Genomic DNA, 19,133 nt, shown 5'->3' on the forward strand with positions numbered 1-19,133 from the left:
TTTTAACTCGGTGTTGCTGTCTCTTAAGACTTTGGTAATGAGACAGCACTCTTTTTTTGCCATGAGATCAAGTCCTATGGGACCTTCTACTTCACAGTAATGTCTTATAAAGTATGCCTTTCAAGCATGTCTGCCCAGACCCAATTATGGAATATCTGCACCCACAGCATTCACCCCAACGTTAACCACAAACACATACAGTTCTCACAGGCACAGCTTCAATATTCAAGACACCCTGGATTCTTAGAAACGACCCTGACAACCCAATGCAACCTCAGATTTCTTTTTTCTTTTCTTTTTTATAGCCAGGGGTGTGTGGATGATGGTTGACCACACAATAAAATCCTAAGCGTTCATTTAACTTGACAGTGTACACATTTGACTCAAATGGACCCATATGAGTCCATATGTTTTTTTTGTTTTTTTTACAATCCCAGAGTTAAATTAACACAGAGGATTTTACTGTGTGGTTTTGGGTGAAGGGGGTCATTCTCTCCCTGGGTGGACGATCTGAAATGACTAATGACCCCGTGTCCACAAACTGCATGCTTGCAACACATATACAGCACCATTGTTCATCTTAGTTACTTCTTTTAACCTCTTGATCAAATTCCGGGGGCAAGAAAACAATGAAACCACAGTGCATGGACAGTGTCAACAATTTGATGGGACAAATGAACAATACACTGTGGTTGCTGCGGTGTGGCAACTGCCTCCCTCTCTCCTTTCGGTATATTATATATTCATTATGTCCCCCTCTTTCCCATGAAACTTGTAGCGCGTTCATCAGCAGCGTGACAAATCAGATGCGCAGTGAAATGGAGTAAGACTGAGAGCAGTGCGGAGGATTAGAACCTCTCCAATCTAACCAGCAATCTTTCCACTATTTCCTTCATTTCTGTGGGGAAATACCCATGGACGGGAATGAAAAATCGGATAATTTTGTACTGATGAAAAAAAAGGCGCCCAGCCAGAGAAACAGAGTTGGAATAGACTTACAGTGGTTCTCAAATATCTTATTTTCAAGGACCCCTATAGTGCACAAATGGGGTCCATTTGGCTCCATTTTACACTCTCAAAGTTACAGACCTGCAGGGGTCCATTTGGAACCCCCTCAAGGAACCCTGAGGGTTCCTGGACTCCACTTTGAGAACCAGTGGAATAGAGTATTCAAACTTGTAACCAAATGCGATTTAGGGTGCAGGATTTATGGAGTGCATTGTAACTAAACATGTGCGGGTGGATGGGGAGGTATAGGTGGATAATGAACAGATTGTGAATGCTTCAGCCGTTTCACTCTACGTCACCCCCCCCCCATAGTAAATTATGCTACAACTACATGTCATGCATTTTGCAGTGTAGTCCATGAAAAACATTCAGCTATAAAATTGTTTATTATGTCCCATCGTTCAGCACTTTTCTAATAAACTTGAAGCTCTTCTAAACCTTCTTGAATATAGCTTGAAAAATACAGTGGCTGACTTTTTAGCCATTCCCCATATGTTGAACATAAAAGCAAGCATCCAAGCCATGTCCAGCACACATTTTCTTCTTGTGCCTTTCCTCATAGGATCCTTTTTTTTTCTTTCACTGCACACACATTGGTCCCATCTCTTTCATGTGACTACAGTTATGGTTTCATGAGACCACACTAGGGAAACTGGCCTGTAGTATCTACAGTACAACAGTACATCTAATGACCACCAGAGGGAAATGTTTCATAAATTGAAATTATGCCAGTCTCACTCACTTTCTGTAATAAAGCGCATGTGTGCTGTGATATTGGTTTATAGTTACAATGATCAATGAATATTCTAAAGAAATTACAACAAGTTACATGCCCTTATTAAACGATTTACTCTGTGTGTTAAAACAGCATCTATTGAAACTCTTTCCAAATTTACTCAAAATTAATAACGGAACAGAGCAAAACCAATGTTTGGCTGACTATGTATGACAACAATAATAATAATAATACCTGGAATTTATATAGCGCTTTTCTAAATATAAAGTCACTTTACATGTGTGTGGGGGCCAGGGGGAGAGAAAAAAAACTTTAATAGGGGGAAAAAACTGTCAAACTCAGATAAGCAAATAAGATAAGTATAAAAGCAATAAGGAAGGAAGGGAGGGGGCGTCTCTGATAGCACTTTGAGATTTGCAAGAATGTAAAGTGCGTTATAAATCAAATGTATTATTATGATATGTTTGGGGAGTGCATTCCAGAGGGAGGGGGCAGCCACAGAGAAAGCCCTGTCGCCCCAGGTTCGGAGCCTGGTCTAAGGGACCTCCAGGGCGCCGGCATCACTGGACCTGAGGGAGCGGGACAGAACATGCGGCTGGAGGAGGTCAGAGAGGTAGGGGGGAGCCAGGTTGTGGAGTGTCTTATAGGTAGGTGGTGAGCAGCATTTTAAAGTGGATCCTTTGTTTGACAGGCAGCCAGTGGAGGTCATGGAGGACTGGTGTGATATGGTCTCTGGAGCGGCTAGGCCTACTGGTGCACAGGTGAGCAGCTGAGTTCTGAACATATTGGAGTTAGTTTATTGAGGGCTTTGTGTACTGGTGTCTTTTGTTCAAGACACCAGTATTAAAACAGTCTGGCAGAGACATCTAGTGGCTAAATTTATGATAACAGTCAAGTCTATTGAATAAAAACTATGGTATGCCCAAAAAAAGAAGCATTTTAAGCATGAATACAATACACTTTTTGTAATATACCTCCTAAAATATGTTTTATATAGTTATAGTTTATAGTTATGAAAGTTATATATCCTTTAAAGCAGGGGTCTTCAACATTTTTAGGCCAAGGACCCCCTAGCTGAGAGAGAGATGAAGCAGGGACCCCCTACTCTATATTGTATAAAATTGTGTTTCAGATAAAAGTTTTTTTTTATAGTTAGACTGCTCTTTTTTCCCTCTACACCTACAGCTTCTTTGCCAAAAATAGCCGATCTACAAGCTCTCAACGCCTCGCAGCTATAGAGCTGCTATTTTCGGCTAATGTTCCCCACAGAAAAGGGATTCTAGGGTTCAAGTGGTTAATGTAAAAAAACTAAATCCTATCACACAAAGATTTGGCTGACCCCATATAGTAGCTCTGAGGACCCCCTAGGGGTCCCGGACCCCCTGTTGAAGACCCCTGCTTTAAAGGTTCTATGACATTCATTTTCACTTTTTTTTATTTTTTATGTTTTTTGGGGGGTTTTATGACCTCAATTACACCCCGAAAAACTGAACTTTGAACATTCAGTGGATTTTCTGTGGTCTGGGGTTTTCTGAATAATTAGGCTGAAAAGTAATCTGAGTTTGGCCCTTGAATAGTGAAGTCACAAGGCCATTAATCCCGCCCAATCTCCTCCTCGCCCCTCCCCTCCCCTATCCTTTCCTTTGGGGGGGCAGAGCAGAGGTGATGATTGACAGGCAAAATTCCTCAACAGCGACACCCGCAGGCAAAGATTTATTTTTTCATTGCAGTTGAAAAGGCTTTAGAAATGTCAGAGAAAAACACCTGCAATGGCTCACTAGAGTGGAATTTTCTGTTAAAACTTTTTATACATGTTTGAAGGACCATGGCAAAGACTTTTAATCTATTGTAAAACTGAATGTTATGAAACCTTTAAAGGTTGCGTATGTTTTTATGATTTATATAAATATATAACTGTTGAATAGCTCAGTTCAGCTTACTATACAGAGTGTGATAGTAATCATTGCACACACACGCACACGCACACACGCACACGCACACACACACACACACACACACACACACACACACACACACACACACACACACACACACACACACACACACACACACACACACACACGTTCCCGAGCCATGAGGCCCATACTAGGTCAGGATCTCCTGTTTCCGAGGCAGCTTGTACACCCCCTGGAAATAGTGTGTCGCAGGGACTTACCCCCAATCCAACCCTTGATGCTATACAGGGTGACCTTGAGTACCTAGTAGGACCCATGCACACAGCATCTTATAAAGCACATCAAAGTGTGCTATTATATATATTTAGCTTTTTTTTTTTACATTTACTTTCTTCTGTTGTTATTCCTTACGGAGTTTTTATTATTGTTGCTACAAATGTCGATATGTGGTAAAACAAATACACATTTTGAATTTTAAAGCAGTGGAGGGCAAACAGTCATGGAAAGCACTCAACATGTCTGTTCAGGACTCAGAGTCACTACCTTTAGAGAGAATCATGAAGAATTACATTTCAACGAATGCTGCTGTATAAGTACAGTTTGAGGCAACTGTGTATTGGAAGTATGTCCTTCAAAGCCCGAATCTGTGAATGCACAGAATATTCTATGGCTATAGTAACAGGCATCTCGGTCAGTACAGCGGTACTGGTTAACCACTTAAACTCTATATACTTAGCTGCCTGAGGTCCCCCAGGGGTCTATATTTGGTACACTCCTTGTTCCCCTCGACACCAAATCTCAAAGGCGTATTTTCACCTATTATGACATACCCAGAATAGGGACGCTATGGTTCATGTGGTCAATAGCCTACAGGTGGAGATGATCATATACGGTGGAGGTGGTAGATACCAGGTGGACTAAAGGGTAGTGAGTGTGGTTAGGGGAGTTGAGGGGTAGCAGACTAGCACACCAGGGACACATGTAGGGTGTGGGACTGGGTATGTGGGGCGGGGGGTTACAGATGGATAAAATGGAGGGACAGAAAGAGGGAAAGGGAACAAGAAAGGACAGGTTGGATGGAGTCATATCTGTGTGGGAAGGGCTCATCAGAACAGTTGAAGCAGGTGGTCGAGGTTGATGGAGGTGGTGATGTGGTCAACCTAAATACCCTACCACCTGCTTCATGAAGGGTGTTGAAGGGGTGGAAGGAGCAGCTTGGTTATTTGGCACAATACAAATTAGAAAGTGAACTTGAAAAAAGGAGAAATGCTATAAGTAACCTGTCCTTCATACAATGGTTTCAATAGATAGGATAGACCTTAATTGATCCCAAGGGGGAAATTCAGCTGCCAGAAGCATCACAGCAGTTAAGATACAGTTACAGGGTAAGAGGACTACTGCAAGATACAGCAGGGTAAGAAAACATCACACAAAAAAGAAACACCATCAATAATGAACAAATAGTAATCCCAATATATACAAAAATACTAGACTCCACCAGATGCCAAGCATGGCCAGAAAGTTACAAGCCGGAGGAGAAATTATAATTTAACAGCAGAGCTGCTCCTAAGCTCATCTATAACAACAATAACACAGCTGTGATTCTGCAGTGCCGCCCTCTGCTCTCATGAGTGCTGCCATACAGTAAGATTGTTTAATAGTGTGAATGAACAATCGGTTCAGCTGACAGCAATCCTGGGAATGGAGAAAACTTAATAAAATACCTGAAACCACACAGCTGAAGTTCAGCCAGGGAATGCTCTACATTCCCTGGGCCCATTGGATGGGATTACAGCACTCTGTGTCAGGGCCTTCACTCACAAGTGTCCTACTCTCATTGAATGGTATCCAAATCTCATGTAACATTTTGATGAGTATCTTTAGTGGCACGCTGGTCACAGCAGGAAGGGATTCTGTTTCACCTGACTGTGTCTCTCCTTTCAAATGCTATCACTTCTCTATTTTACTGTATGATGAATTAGGGTATTTTGTGGTAAACGGTACTTAGCTAGCTTCTTATGTTACAGTGAAGGAACAAATGGTGGAATCAAGAGGCAAGGCTTACTTGAGGGTACGGGATCCACAGAAACTCACAGAACATTGCTCCAAGCCTTCAGAGAACACAGGTGCAGTAATTAAGTAATTTACTCATCAAACTGGACACCTTGAAATCCCCAAGGTAGCCTTCTGCCTTGACCAAAAAAAGAAAAGAAAAACAAGCTACTCTTTGATGCTGAGGTTTTAGATTTGTTTTGCTCCTTTTGAAGTTCAGGTTTCGTCATGTTTTTTCACCAGAGTCATATAAAATCAATGGGGTAATCACATGTAGCACTAGAAATGTCATCTACATGTTAAAGTGTCCATGCGGGCTCTCATATATCAGTACGAAAAGGCCATGAAAAACAAGGATTTCAGAACACAAGAATATATACGGTAAGTAACCAGGTTGGGAACCATGACTGGAAAAGCCCAGTAGCTGTTCACTATTCTCAAGCTCGACATTTGGTGTCTTCTTTACAAGATACATTGGTATTGAGGTTATCAATCGCCCTAGGGAGAGGAGATGTTAATGTGCAGCTTTTTTAAAGAGAGGCTTTTTGGATATATATATTCTGGACACATTAGCACCGAAGGGTCTCAACCATGGACTTTCACCCCATCATTTGATTCATGTACTATTGGCTCTTGTCTTCGTCACTTAAACGAATTCAATGAATTACTTTGTCTGAATACTATACGTTCTTTTCTGCTTATTGGTTTTAGAGAGAGAGAGAGAGAGAGAGAGAGAGAGAGAGAGAGAGAGAGAGAGAGAGAGAGAGAGAGAGAGGGAAGATGATTTTTATCATCTCAGAACCATATAGCTAAATTAAAGCCAGTTTGATAACTTCTTATTTTCACTCTTGTCTGAATGGTAAAGCATTTAAAATATCAGAATCAGAATAATCAGAATCACCTTTATTGTAACATCACTGGTTTTCCGGTGTAAAACAGCAGGTGAAATTTGTTTTTGTTATTCTGATATTTTAAATGCTTTACCATTCAGATAAAAGTGACAATAAGAAGATAACAAAACCTGAAATGTGTCTTCGATTAGCCTTTGATGATAATTTAGGTATAAGAACACAGATATAGAACAGCTTCTTTGAGTTCATAGTGCAGTGGTTCTAAAAGTGGGGTCCAGGGGTCCATGGGGGGTTCCAGGGGGTCTCCTGCTAAATTATAGTTAATAGCTATATCAAAATCAGTTTAACCACTTTAACCCACTTATCTAAAATATCCGATCTCCTGTCGCATTGGCAAGTTATGAGCTTGTAGATCTGCTATTTTTGAAGTAGGCCTATTTTGAAAAGTTTTGAAAACATTGTTTTTATTCCTTTCTTTGTTTCCCCTTATTTTATTTTTAAGACAAATCTTCATGGGGGTCCCTGGCACAACTTCTTTTCAAAAAAGGGTCCCAGCTAAATACATACCAAGTTTGAGAACCACTGCATTAGTGACCTATTGGAGTCATTGGTGACCTATAGATTTCAGAACATGTGTCTCGGCATAACACTGGCGCGCGTCTCAGCAGCAGTCATGCATTGCAGCCTGGCGCCGCTGCCCTGCACTTCCACAACATCAGGTGTAATGTTACTGTTTGTTGTGGCCTAACTTAAGCCTAATAGGCTATACGTCGCTGAAAGCAGCACAACATCACTTCGCTGCGAAGAATCACTCAACCGCGAGGATCTGCATATTCATTAAGGGGCCAGGTTAACCAGAAGCATGGTTTGGCTAATTGTCTAAACAGTAATTAGGCTATCAAGATTACGGATATAGGTCAAACATTTATTTATGAAGCTAAATTGTTTTTTTTTGTTATTTATTGAATACTTTAACAGTTTGCCCCAAAAAAAGCACAGAGGTACAGTTCCATACAAAAGGATACTAAAAGGATAAACACCAGAAAGCACTATGGCTTGTTTCCATTGGGGTCCTGTATAGGCCTATTTAATTCATCGAAACATTTAAAGACAAACAATAATATACAATAATATGCTAAAACATCATAATAAAAATCATAATTAAATGTTGTTAAATTAAAATAGATTTCAGGATATGTTATGCCAATATCCATTTGTGACACTACACTTTCATCTTAAGCACTATAAGGTGAATGATTTCTTCCATGCGAAAAATTGGAATATGGTAAACGAACGGAGAAGTGGTATAGCTAATCCACACATGGACGACTTGACGCGCCTTATCCTATTGGCCAATGTTTTGGATGGACTTTTGGAGAGAACTGACAGGTAGAGTCAGACGCCTTCAGCTCAGTCTCAGTCTCAAGACAGGTTGACTTGTCTTCTAAGGTTCTCAGTCATTAGCGACCTAGAGCAGCATCACAAGCAGGCTATATAGGCATCATTTTTAACAGGATCAAATTAATCTACAGGCTAGCCACGGGGATGGATCCCACTTCATTGACATCGACGCCATTTTCGGTTGAGGATATTCTGAAGCAGGAGCATCATCATATTTATAATAATGGATTATTTTTGCCACATCAAACTACACAGGTGCCCCACCAGGCCACGCAGCGTGCCTCTCGAAGCCTGGACTTCTTTGACTGCCGGCAAAAGCAGTGCGTCCCGGGGTCAGGCATGCAGGGGAAACGCTCCTTCAAGGGACATTCAGCCGCAGAAGAGGAGATAAGTAACGAAGGTGAGTTGAAGGCCTGTCACAATTATTGCATAACCGTCTAATCGCAATTATTTGAGATAATCGCAAATATGTTTGCATAATCGCTATATAGTTTCCAAGCTGAAACATTTTAATATAGTTTCAAACATTTTTTTAAAGTATTGGAAAAAGCAGATCTACAAGCTCACAACATCAAATCGCAATGCCTGAGCTTGTAGATTGGCTATTAATATGTTTAAAGTTATTTTTAGTTATTACATATGCCAGTCATTTATTTGTATGTTTTGGGTTATTTGTCATATCTGCCCTGCATGTGCAACTTGAAACCCTACAAAAACACAATTAAATCGTTAATTACAATTATTTGTGACAATAAATCGTCAAGTAAAATGTCATAATCCTGACAGCCCTAATGAGTTGTCAACTACTTACACATTTTGTATTATTATCATTAATTGAAATAGCCCATTAGGCCTGCTGTCAGTCTACGGGACTATGGAAATGCAAAATGATCAAAAGTAACACCACTCAATTAATAGTGTTTTATCAGTCTTATTAATCGTGTTAAATGCTAACCATGTGTAGCTACCAGAAAAAATAGTGAGGAAATAAGAAATAGGCTAGATAGGCCTACTCTAGTCTGTAGTTCAACTCCAGGCCGCAACATTTGAATAGACTCGTTCACTTCAAGGCCGCAAAAGTTTCATTCATTCATAGGCTGACTGTTTTCTGTTTCTGTGTTGTTTATGTTTCAGAAATGTGCAGCCTCGACAGTTCACTTGATTTTGACAAAACGTCGCACGAGAAAACCAAGGCAAGAGTGCGCAGAAAGCCTCGGGTTCTGTTCTCTCAGTCGCAGGTGTTGGAGCTGGAGAGACGCTTCAAACAGCAGAGGTATCTGTCGGCACCGGAGAGAGACCACCTGGCCAACCTCCTGAAACTCACCTCCACGCAGGTCAAAATCTGGTTCCAAAACAGGAGGTACAAGTGCAAGCGTCAGCGTCAAGACAAGTCTTTGGAGATGGTGGGCTACCACCATGCACCTCCACCGCCCAGAAGGGTGGCAGTGCCCGTGTTGGTCCGGGATGGCAAGCCGTGCGCCCATGGGTCTCACCATGCGGCAGCGCCATATAACGTGACAATTGGACACTACAATTCAGTGTTTGGATATCACAGCAACGGCAGCTTGTATGGTTATAACTGTCACAATGTCGCACTGCCCTCTTCTTCAAGTAGGCCTACGCATCTGTCTAATAACCAACTGGTCGACATGATGATTGAGAATGCTGAGGGAGGCTTCGGCCAAGGACATTTCCAAGCTTCACTACCGGGTGTAAGAGCTTGGTAAGAAGCTCAATGGTTCTAGGAAAAATTGGAAAATAGAATTTTTAATTTTGTGGATTACATTTTTGTATTTGTTTTTATTTGTATAAACTGGGCTATGCATGTAGTTCCTATGCTGGAAATATTGGCTGCAAATAAATGAATAAAATGGCAACACTTGCCATGCTTGTCTAGGTCTATAGCCTACTGTTTTTACAATGTTTTTACTGTTTAATTATGTACAATTGTTTCCCTTTTTACATTTTTATATTGTTTTTTATTGTTTTTGTCCATTTCACAGCCAAACTTACAACACAAGCATTTAAAATATATTTTTGTTGTGACTCTAAAGGGTTTATAAAATATATATATAATTAGACATAAAACAATAGACGATTCACACTAAACACACATTACAATTAGTGAAATGTAGTAGTCTGTTTTTTCCATTTAAAGATGACACAATTTTTCATCGCAATTATAAGCTAGTAGCCCACCTTAGGCTACTCTGTTTTCTAATGCCACATGGTTATTTTAAGGGAACGAACAGGCTAAGATGTATTTTAAATTCATCTTGAAAATAAAGTAAAAGTGCGCATATGCCTACAGACTTATTTGAGCATAAACCTTTACGCACATCAAACGGAAATGGGGCCTATATTCCAGTTGAAAACATTTTAATGATATTTTTAACACCAAATTAGCCGTAAAACGCTCAATTATAGGTAGGCGTAGGTCTAATCTATAAATATTAAACTGAGTCTGTCACATGTATTATTTTGTTATCAAAGAATCCCATCACATGCTAATGGATAATGTGATGCTGATAGACTATCTGATGCAATCTAAATGCGATAATAACCGCGCTCATTATTTGCCCATTGACAAACAAAGCCACTGAACAATTCCACCTGCGATAAGGCCGAAGAGCTGGTCCTGTCCGGGGCTTTGGTGGGTAAACAAACCCCCAGACACAGTGGCTCTTTACGAGGAAACAGCCTGAGAGCCTCCAATCTGGCCTGTCAGTCTCAGTCAGCGATAGGCCTGTATTGCCTAAACACCACTTGTCGTTGTCTTGCATCGAATTTATAGGCTATTCCGCAATTTCCTACACAAATTATATAGGGTTAAGAGATGGCCTTTACACCTAAAAACAAAACGGCAAATTTTGTTAAAAATCTCAGAATAAACACTTAAGGTCCTTGCACACTGGTGCGTCTTTTCGTTGCGTTTTTTTTTTTTCATTGTTTTTTAAAAAAAATTCATTGTTGTAAAAAAAACGCAACGAAAAGACGCACCAGTGTGCAAGGACCTTTACTTTTATTTTTGCATAAATATATATATAATAACACAAATAGATAAATAAAGTAGCAGAAAGGGGATTCTCAACAAAGATCACACACACACACACACATATATATATATATATATATATATATATATATATATATATATATATATATATATATATATATATATATATATATATATATATATATATATATATATATATATATATATATATATATATATATATATATATATATATATATATATATATATATATATATATATATATATATTGACACACACACATGCATAGTATATCCTATATAACAAAACTATTCCAACAAATAGATCAGATCCACTGACTAGCCCATTAGGCTACTCAATTAAGTGAGCCTGAGGTGGTTAAATGAGTGGCAAAGCCCTGTGGGACTACAAATAGCCTACCAGTGGAGTGAAGGCTCAGATAAGGACAGACACAGTGGCTGTAGACAGAAAGGAGACAACAAACTCTTGAGCAGATCAGATAAGGTGTGTGTGTGTGTGTGTGTGTGTGTGTGTGTGTGTGTGTGTGTGTGTGTGTGTGTGTGTGTGTGTGTGTGTGTGTGTGTGTGTGTGTGTGTGTGTGTGTGTGTGTGTGTGTGTGTGTGTGTGTGTGTGTGTGTGTGTGTGCGTGCGTGTGCCTTCAAACCCCTTTATCATTAAACCAGTTTAGAGGGACACTTTCCATATTAGGCTATGCAACATCATTTGGTTAATTTTGCATTACATTTATGCATCTTATTACTTCCTTGAATAATGTTAATACACAGAAATTTACTACAGGCTCGCTTGTAGTATACAATTTACCATTCAGGGATTGACGCTCTTATCCAAAGTGATTTACAAAAGTGCAAGATCAGAGTAAATGCCTGAACCCTCAACAAATGACAGAGTAAATATTCACTTAAGTGGAGTGCAAAGAAAAACTATTTAGTGCTTCAAAGTAATAGGATACCAGGTAAACATAGATCCTAGCTAAGATCTGTCTAAATAACATGCTATCTGATAACATTCTAGCATTTGTGGCAAACAGTATATGTCTAATTATATGACATATGTGAACAAGTAACTAATCAACATATATTTTCAAAGTATAACTAGCATCTATCAAAAAACAAGGGAGTGCTGGGGGTCAGGTGAGTTGTCAGACTGCAGTGGGAAATTGGGATTGACTCTGCCTGCCTGAGGGAGGTAGTCATTCAGGGAGCCAGGAGGGAAAAGAGTGTATGTCTTTTGGATCACTCACTGGCCATGGTGTTTTAAGGAAGGGTCGAACAGACATACTGTGTTAGCTGATCTATTACAGTAAGTGAGCAGTAAGTATCAGGTCCTGAATGCAAGGGGATGCAATACTCTTGACTGCTTGTAGACAATCCTCAGTGTTTGGATTTGATGCTGGGAAAAAAACTGAATCCAGTGAAGGGAATGTAAAACGGGGAGATATCTTTGGGGAGGTTGAAGACCAGGCATGCTGCGACATTCTGTGGGGGTTTGAACGAGCATGCCGGCATACCAGCATGGAGGGAGTTGCAACAGTCAAGTCTGGTGATGACCAAATGTAGTGCAAACCTACGAGTGATCCCTGCAATTTGTGCCTTAAAGGACAGCTGACTGTTTTTTTAAAAGATGTATTGTTGGGCTTTTTATGCCTTTATTGATAGTACAGTAGGTTAGGTAGACAGGAAATGGGGAGAGAGAGATGGGGAGTGACACACAGCAAAGGCCGTCAGGATCGGGACTCGAACCCGCAACACGCTGTCAGGCTACATTGAAGCCTAAGTGCCCGGACCGCTAGGACAGTGGTCCGGGGCCCACTCCAAGGTTCTTGGCAGTTGCAACAAGAGTCATCAGGGTGCTGTCGATGGAAATGGAAAGATCCTGCAGGGGGCAGGACTTTCCAGGTAAGAAAAGAAGCTCTTGTCTCTGCATTGAGCTTGAGGTTGTGGGAAGACTTGAGGTGGTGGAAAGACATCCAGAAAATCTGCTTAGCCTTTTGTTATACTTCAATTGGAAAAATGCTTCATGAACTCACCAGCTCATACTAACACATATTCATGCATGTGCACACAAATATGCATGCACCTGCATGGATTCAAACATGCACACAGAACAGTAACAGAGTCAAATAGTTTAAGGAAATGTGCAACTACTGTTTAGCTTTTTGTTGCCCCCCTGACTAATTTGAATGAATGAATGAAAGAAGAACAAACAAAATAAATAATTAATGAATGAATAGTTCCACTGTTGTTAGTCAGCTGACACAAAGGGAGAAGAGCAATTCAAGGTTTTTATATACAGAAGTACATTAATTGGATTTCAAGAAGTTTTTTATTAAATTTGCTATAAAATTCCACAGAAAACATGAGCAACAAAACCCTACACTTTTCAATGAGAACAAGCCAAATATTCATGTCAGGGATTTGACTATGATTTAATCTTTGTCTTCACTCTGAAAGCTGTTGATTATTATGCTTTAACTGTAATAGCACATGTACTCGTAAAGAAAAGCTTGAAGGAACTAAAATAAAGTTGCCATCACACTGTATGGCCATTCTGTTGATATTTAATTTGGCTGAGAATTTGTTAGTGCATCGGTGTGTGCATGCACACATACGCTGTGCCATATGTTTGAAGGCTCAATTACTGCTTTTTCAAGGACCAAGATGAGTCAGAGGTTGCAGATGTATCATCTCATTGTAGTCTTTCAAAGGGCTTTAGCTCATAGGCTTATGTAAGGTGCAGAAAAGAGTTGAAAAAATGTCAAAAATACAACAGAGAACAGAGAGGTGACCTGTGCCGAATCTGTCGATGCAATTACATCATTGTAGTCTGCAGAATGACTACAATTCCTAAATCTATTCCTAACCTAAATCTGATAATTATCAGATTTAGGTGATTGCTTCAGATTTCACAATAATGCCCAAGTAAAAACCAATGACACTCATCTGCCCACTTATAGGACATCATAGAGCCATCAATCAATCACAAACAACTTGAATGGGGATGGAAAAGCACAATTTCAAAACAAGTGCTTCCTCAGTTTTCACAAAGTCCCAAGGGCACATAGGGTTTGGTCTAGCACACATAGATTATAAGGAGTTGTGTGACTTGTTTTGTTGTTGGTTTTCTTTGACTTTTTATTGGACTTCTTATCTTTAAAAGACTCTTGTCAAAAACTTTTTGTGCGGAAAAGTAGGCTACCTTAAATATAGATAAATCAACTGACAGCAATTCACAGTTCTTCAGTCAATGCAAGTCCTGAAAGAAGCTTCTCATCAAGCTGATCTATGGCGTTGTAGCGCCCTCTACTGGAAGATCTGTAGATCACTTCCCTATGGAATAATAACACATTCTTGAAGTGCACGATTTCACACTATAGCAATCAGTTAAATTATGATGATAATAATAATAATAATAATAATACCCACATTAGAATCAAAGAACAATATAAACATTATTGTGCAAAGGAATAACTAAATTATGCTCTACAACTAAGGCACACTTGAGTCAAACACTACATTATTTTCATTGTTTTTTGATTGATTGAATATTTTATTAGGCAAAAAATGTAAAACAGCACAGTTACATTTAAAATACTTTGTCTAACTAACAGGTCCGTTCATAAAAGTCCTTGCGGACTTGTTTCCAATGAGGGCCTTGGTATTCAATTCATAGGCATATATAGTGGCACCACAGTTCAAATATCATTACAAAATAAACAGCAAAAAAAATAACACTATGTACAACAAAGAAAATAAAAAAGGGGGGGAAAAATATGTACAAGAACAGGGGGGGGGGAGGGTCTGCTGTCTAACGGGAAAATGGCAGTACCTCCTCATTTGGCCTCCTGAAAGGTGATTTTTTTAAGGCTCTTTTAAATGAGCCCAGCGAACTGCATTTTTTGAGGGATGGAGTTAGACTATTCCAATCCTGGGTGGCAGTGCTGTAGAAGAAAGATTGTGATATGTCAAAAGTCTCTGGTTAGTAAAAAAAAAATCTGCGTTTTGTAATATTTTGTAGATACATATGAAGCTCCAATATGTCAATATCTACCCATTTATTTCAGCTAAGGTTTGTGTATAAACGTCTCTTGAACCTCATACCATTGTCTTTATCCAGGGAGGAAACAAACGTGTGTTTAATGACATAAACACAATAAGTAAACACAGTGTATGTTCACAACCCAAGGATCACAAATCAACACTTGCACTTCACAGATAACAGGAAGGAAGTCCAACAGACAGGCACACGTCTACGAGGCATTGCCTTCCTACTCATCTCTGACAAAGAAATAACAACAGGCCTGAATAGAAAACAAAAGTTGATTGATAGCTTGGCTGACAGACATAGTGCAAGGATAACAACAGTAATGCGTATTATGTACTGTGGAAGACAAATGCCTTCCTAGGGCAAAAGGTCATCAATGACCTGCAATGACATGCCTGGTATACTAAAGAAGTGACATGCACTTTGCAACTAAACATCTGCCCCATTCAATGAAAGCTTGATATACAGTACAAATTAGGAGTCCGAAAAGACAGAATAAATGTCTAAAGAGTTAAGGTAGAGCTCATCTAGTCTTTTAAAAGATCCAGTCAGGAAGAGGTTGATAGTGCCACTTGTTCCACCATATAAATACCTAACAACTATAGCTTTGTTTTGTATTTTTTAGATTGAATGTATTTTCAAATAGGGAATTTTTAATGCAGGATTATCAGCTAAACATAGTTGCCTGGACTACAGGGCTGCATGGGAATTTAAAGGAGGTGTAAAGTGATATTTTTTTACAAAAAGGTTTTTGTTAAAAGGTTAAAGCTCTATAATTTGATAGTGTGGTGTTTGTTCAGTAACAGGGGTCTCCTTATCTCTCCAGCTCTTTAGCAAACAGAAAATAAATGTTCAGGTGGGTCACCAGTTTCACCCAATCAGGAGAGAATCCATATTTATGCACTTTTTTGTATCCTTAATATGATTAATATCAGAATATAGAGCTATTTAACACTTATTTTGACAACAAAATATCACGTACAGTACCTTTAACAGTGAAAGGACACAAGACAGAGAAGAATTCAGGGTGAAGCATATCTATATTATCTAAACACTGTGCTGACACAACAGCAGCTAAAGCTTAAGCACCTTACACTGCTCCAACACATTAGTTAACTAGTATGTAGATCATACTAAAAAAACATTCCTAAATGTGGGGTTCATGCCGAGAGAGTCATCAGGGCAGGATATTTGTCATTCCTAAATTCCTGTTATTCCAAACAGAGCGTGAATTCTCTGAGGACTATGTGCCACCAGCAAACATCCCTTCCTCTCAAAAAAATAAATATAAAATAAATAAAAAAGGTCATTTAGGAGCACGGAGAACAACAAATAAACAGCCGCTGGACAACAAATGAATGTGTCAGTTTGGGAGCAGACCTAAATGTGTTGAACACATTAGCCCATGGCATAAGGGATGGCCACCCACCCTGGTCCCTGGAGGCACAGACACCAGGGTCAGTGGTCACACACACTCATAGACTGAGGCTGTCCGAAATCTCAGGGCATTCATCCAAAGTAGGCCTATTGCAATACAGAATTATTTACAATGCTACAATGAGCATACAAAATGTATAATGCATGTATATCCATTACATCACCAAGTATGTTTGGTTATTTGCTGAAAGATCTGACAGATGTAATGTAACTGCTTCTTTAGCTAATAGCACTACATTTAGCCTATCTATGTATCATATTTGAATTATTTTTTTTAATTTTATTGTTTTACTTACTACATCAGATATTACTATTTAGGCCAAGATAGGTTGCGTAAAATCTAGTCTAGGTCATCATAAACTGAATTAATATTGGGCTCCTCAGTGATGTGGGCTAAGTTGAATTTGTTTGCCCCGCCTCCTTCACTGACAGTGCTACTCCCAGTCCCCACCCCTGCACGCACTTAAATGGATGTCACAAACTGCACCTTTAAACAGTTGTGTACAAGTGTGTGTGGGCTGTTCTTCAATCACCTCAGACAGGCTCTACAGCACAGAGAGATGTCTGAGACGCTAAAACCTCGGACTACGTCGTTCCTCATAGATGACATTCTCTCAATTAGAGAAAGCACAGGATTTAATGGCAAAGAGCCCAAGACGGACATGTTGTGTCCACAGTGGGAGAAGGACACGTGTCCACAGTGGGAGAAGGACATGTGTCCACAGTGGGAGAAGGACATGTGTCCAGTTGTATGTCCACAGTGGGAGAAGGACATGTCCCAGAGTGGATCAGAACAGCTGAGCGCACAGCAAACGTCATGTGGAGCGCGAGGTGAGTCTCTCTCTGCCATCATTGATGCGTTTGCTATGAAACTTCCATAAAAGGACAAAAGGGTTATGACATTTGACCAATAATCAGGAAAGTAACTAAGTAGGCTACATTTACTCAAGTAGCCCACTGTAGCCTCCTACTTAAGTTCAATTTTGAGGTATTTTTTACTTTACTGGTGCTGAGTATTTCAAATGTTCAGTACTTTTACTTCTACTCCGTCTCAGAGGCAAATATTGTAGGCTACTTTCCTCCACTACAATTATTTGAGAACTTTAGTTAACTTACTTTGTAGGTTTTGATTATTATGACAAAACATACAATAACCACTTCAGCCCTATAGGCTATATAGGCTACATTTTGCCCATTTGAAAATAGCCGATCTACAAGCTCACAATGCATCACCAGGCTTTGCATTGTGAGCTTGTAGATCTGCTATTTTCAAAAGATTGTTATACATTGTACACATTTGAAATCTTGTGAAACGGGACATTCTGCATAATGAGTAGCCTATAGGCCTGTATACTTTCTACTTTTGGTACATTTTGATACCAATACTTTTGTTCTTTTACTCAAGTCGGCCTACATTTTGAATTCCGGACTTTTACTACATTGCAGTATTGATAATTTTACTTAAGTACTTTTCCCACCACTGGTTATTGCATTTCACCATTCATTGATTGATGGTATTATGTTCTGTTTCGCAGAGTCCTCCAACACATCATCACATCCCATCAACACCTCAGCGACAGGAGGCGGCTTCACAGCGGCGGGGAAACAGAAGCGTTCGCGCGCAGCCTTCACGCACCTGCAGGTGCTTGCACTGGAGAAGAAGTTCAACCAGCAGAGGTACCTGTCCGCCCCGGAGCGGGCTCACCTGGCCATGACCTTGACCCTGACCGAGACCCAGGTGAAGATCTGGTTCCAGAACAGGAGGTATAAGACCAAGCGAAAACAGCAGACCAACGAGTTCTTCTGCAAGGACGTCGTCTACAACAAGTCAGAAGGAGGACTTATGGGTCTGGACAATGAGTTTGTCAGAGCGTCGATACTGGCCACTTTGTACAAAAGTACTCACGCGTACCGTCCGAACCTGTGCGACTTCCCTCGACTTCAGTGGACACCGACATTGTGGTGACAATCGAAAAAATTACTCCCATTTTTTACTTAAGTAAGAGTATCAATACTGCCATGCAGAAATACTCTGTTACAAGTCTGGAATTCAAAAGAAGTACAAAAGTATTGGTATCAAAATGTACTTAAAGTACCAAAAGTGGAAAGTCATTGTGGAGCAGAATGTCCTGTTTCACAAGTTTTTATGTATACAAATATTTTTGAAAATAGCAGATCTACAAGCTCACAATGGCTCTCATGAGCTTGTGGATATTTCAAATAGCCAAAATGTAGGCTAAATAGGGCTGAATTTGTTAATGTATGTTTTGTAATAATAATCTAAATCTACAAAGTAACTAAACCTTTCAAATACTTATAGTGGAGTAAAAGTACAATATTTGCCTCTAATTGTAATGGAGTAGAATTGCACTTAAGTACAGTACTTGAGTAAATGTACTTAGTTACTTTACACCACTGACAAAGGGGACTATAGTGATGTACCACTGTGTGGTTTCTAACCAAGAAGGTTTCGATTGTTTGTTCAGATGCATTCATCATCTTAATACATTTATATTTAATTATGTCCTATTCTGAATATTATGCTTATTTCTTTGTTTTTGTAACTCGGACGCCTACACAAAATGTAATCTGCAGACTGTATCCTAAACTGTTAAAACCACTCTAGGTTTACCATTAAATCTTAATTGAATCTT

General features: G+C 39.6%; 2 protein-coding genes across 3 annotated transcripts; both read left to right on the plus strand.

Annotated features, from left to right (window-relative positions):
- Positions 1-5,698: 5,698 nt before the first annotated feature.
- Positions 5,699-9,691, plus strand: nkx2.7 (NK2 transcription factor related 7; the record flags this gene model as incomplete). The annotated part of the gene is made up of 3 exons (XM_080433591.1): positions 5,699-5,791; positions 8,220-8,364; positions 9,099-9,691. 3 exons carry the CDS (start codon positions 5,699-5,701, stop codon positions 9,689-9,691), a joined length of 831 nt encoding a protein of 276 aa, XP_080289717.1.
- Positions 9,692-16,989: 7,298 nt separating this feature from the next.
- nkx3-1 (NK3 homeobox 1) lies at positions 16,990-19,133 on the plus strand. 2 transcript variants are annotated; one of them, XM_080432730.1, is made up of 3 exons: positions 16,990-17,225; positions 17,262-17,310; positions 18,015-19,133. In XM_080432730.1, exons 1-3 carry the CDS (start codon positions 17,040-17,042, stop codon positions 18,443-18,445), a joined length of 666 nt encoding a protein of 221 aa, XP_080288856.1. In that variant the 5' UTR covers positions 16,990-17,039; the 3' UTR covers positions 18,446-19,133. The 2 variants fall into 2 exon arrangements, with proteins under 2 accessions (XP_080288856.1, XP_080288855.1); XM_080432729.1 differs by having other exon boundaries at positions 16,990-17,310.

This window comes from Gymnoscopelus braueri (genome assembly GCF_963280865.1).
Source record: "Gymnoscopelus braueri genome assembly, chromosome: 7".
Classification (NCBI taxonomy): domain Eukaryota; kingdom Metazoa; phylum Chordata; class Actinopteri; order Myctophiformes; family Myctophidae; genus Gymnoscopelus; species Gymnoscopelus braueri.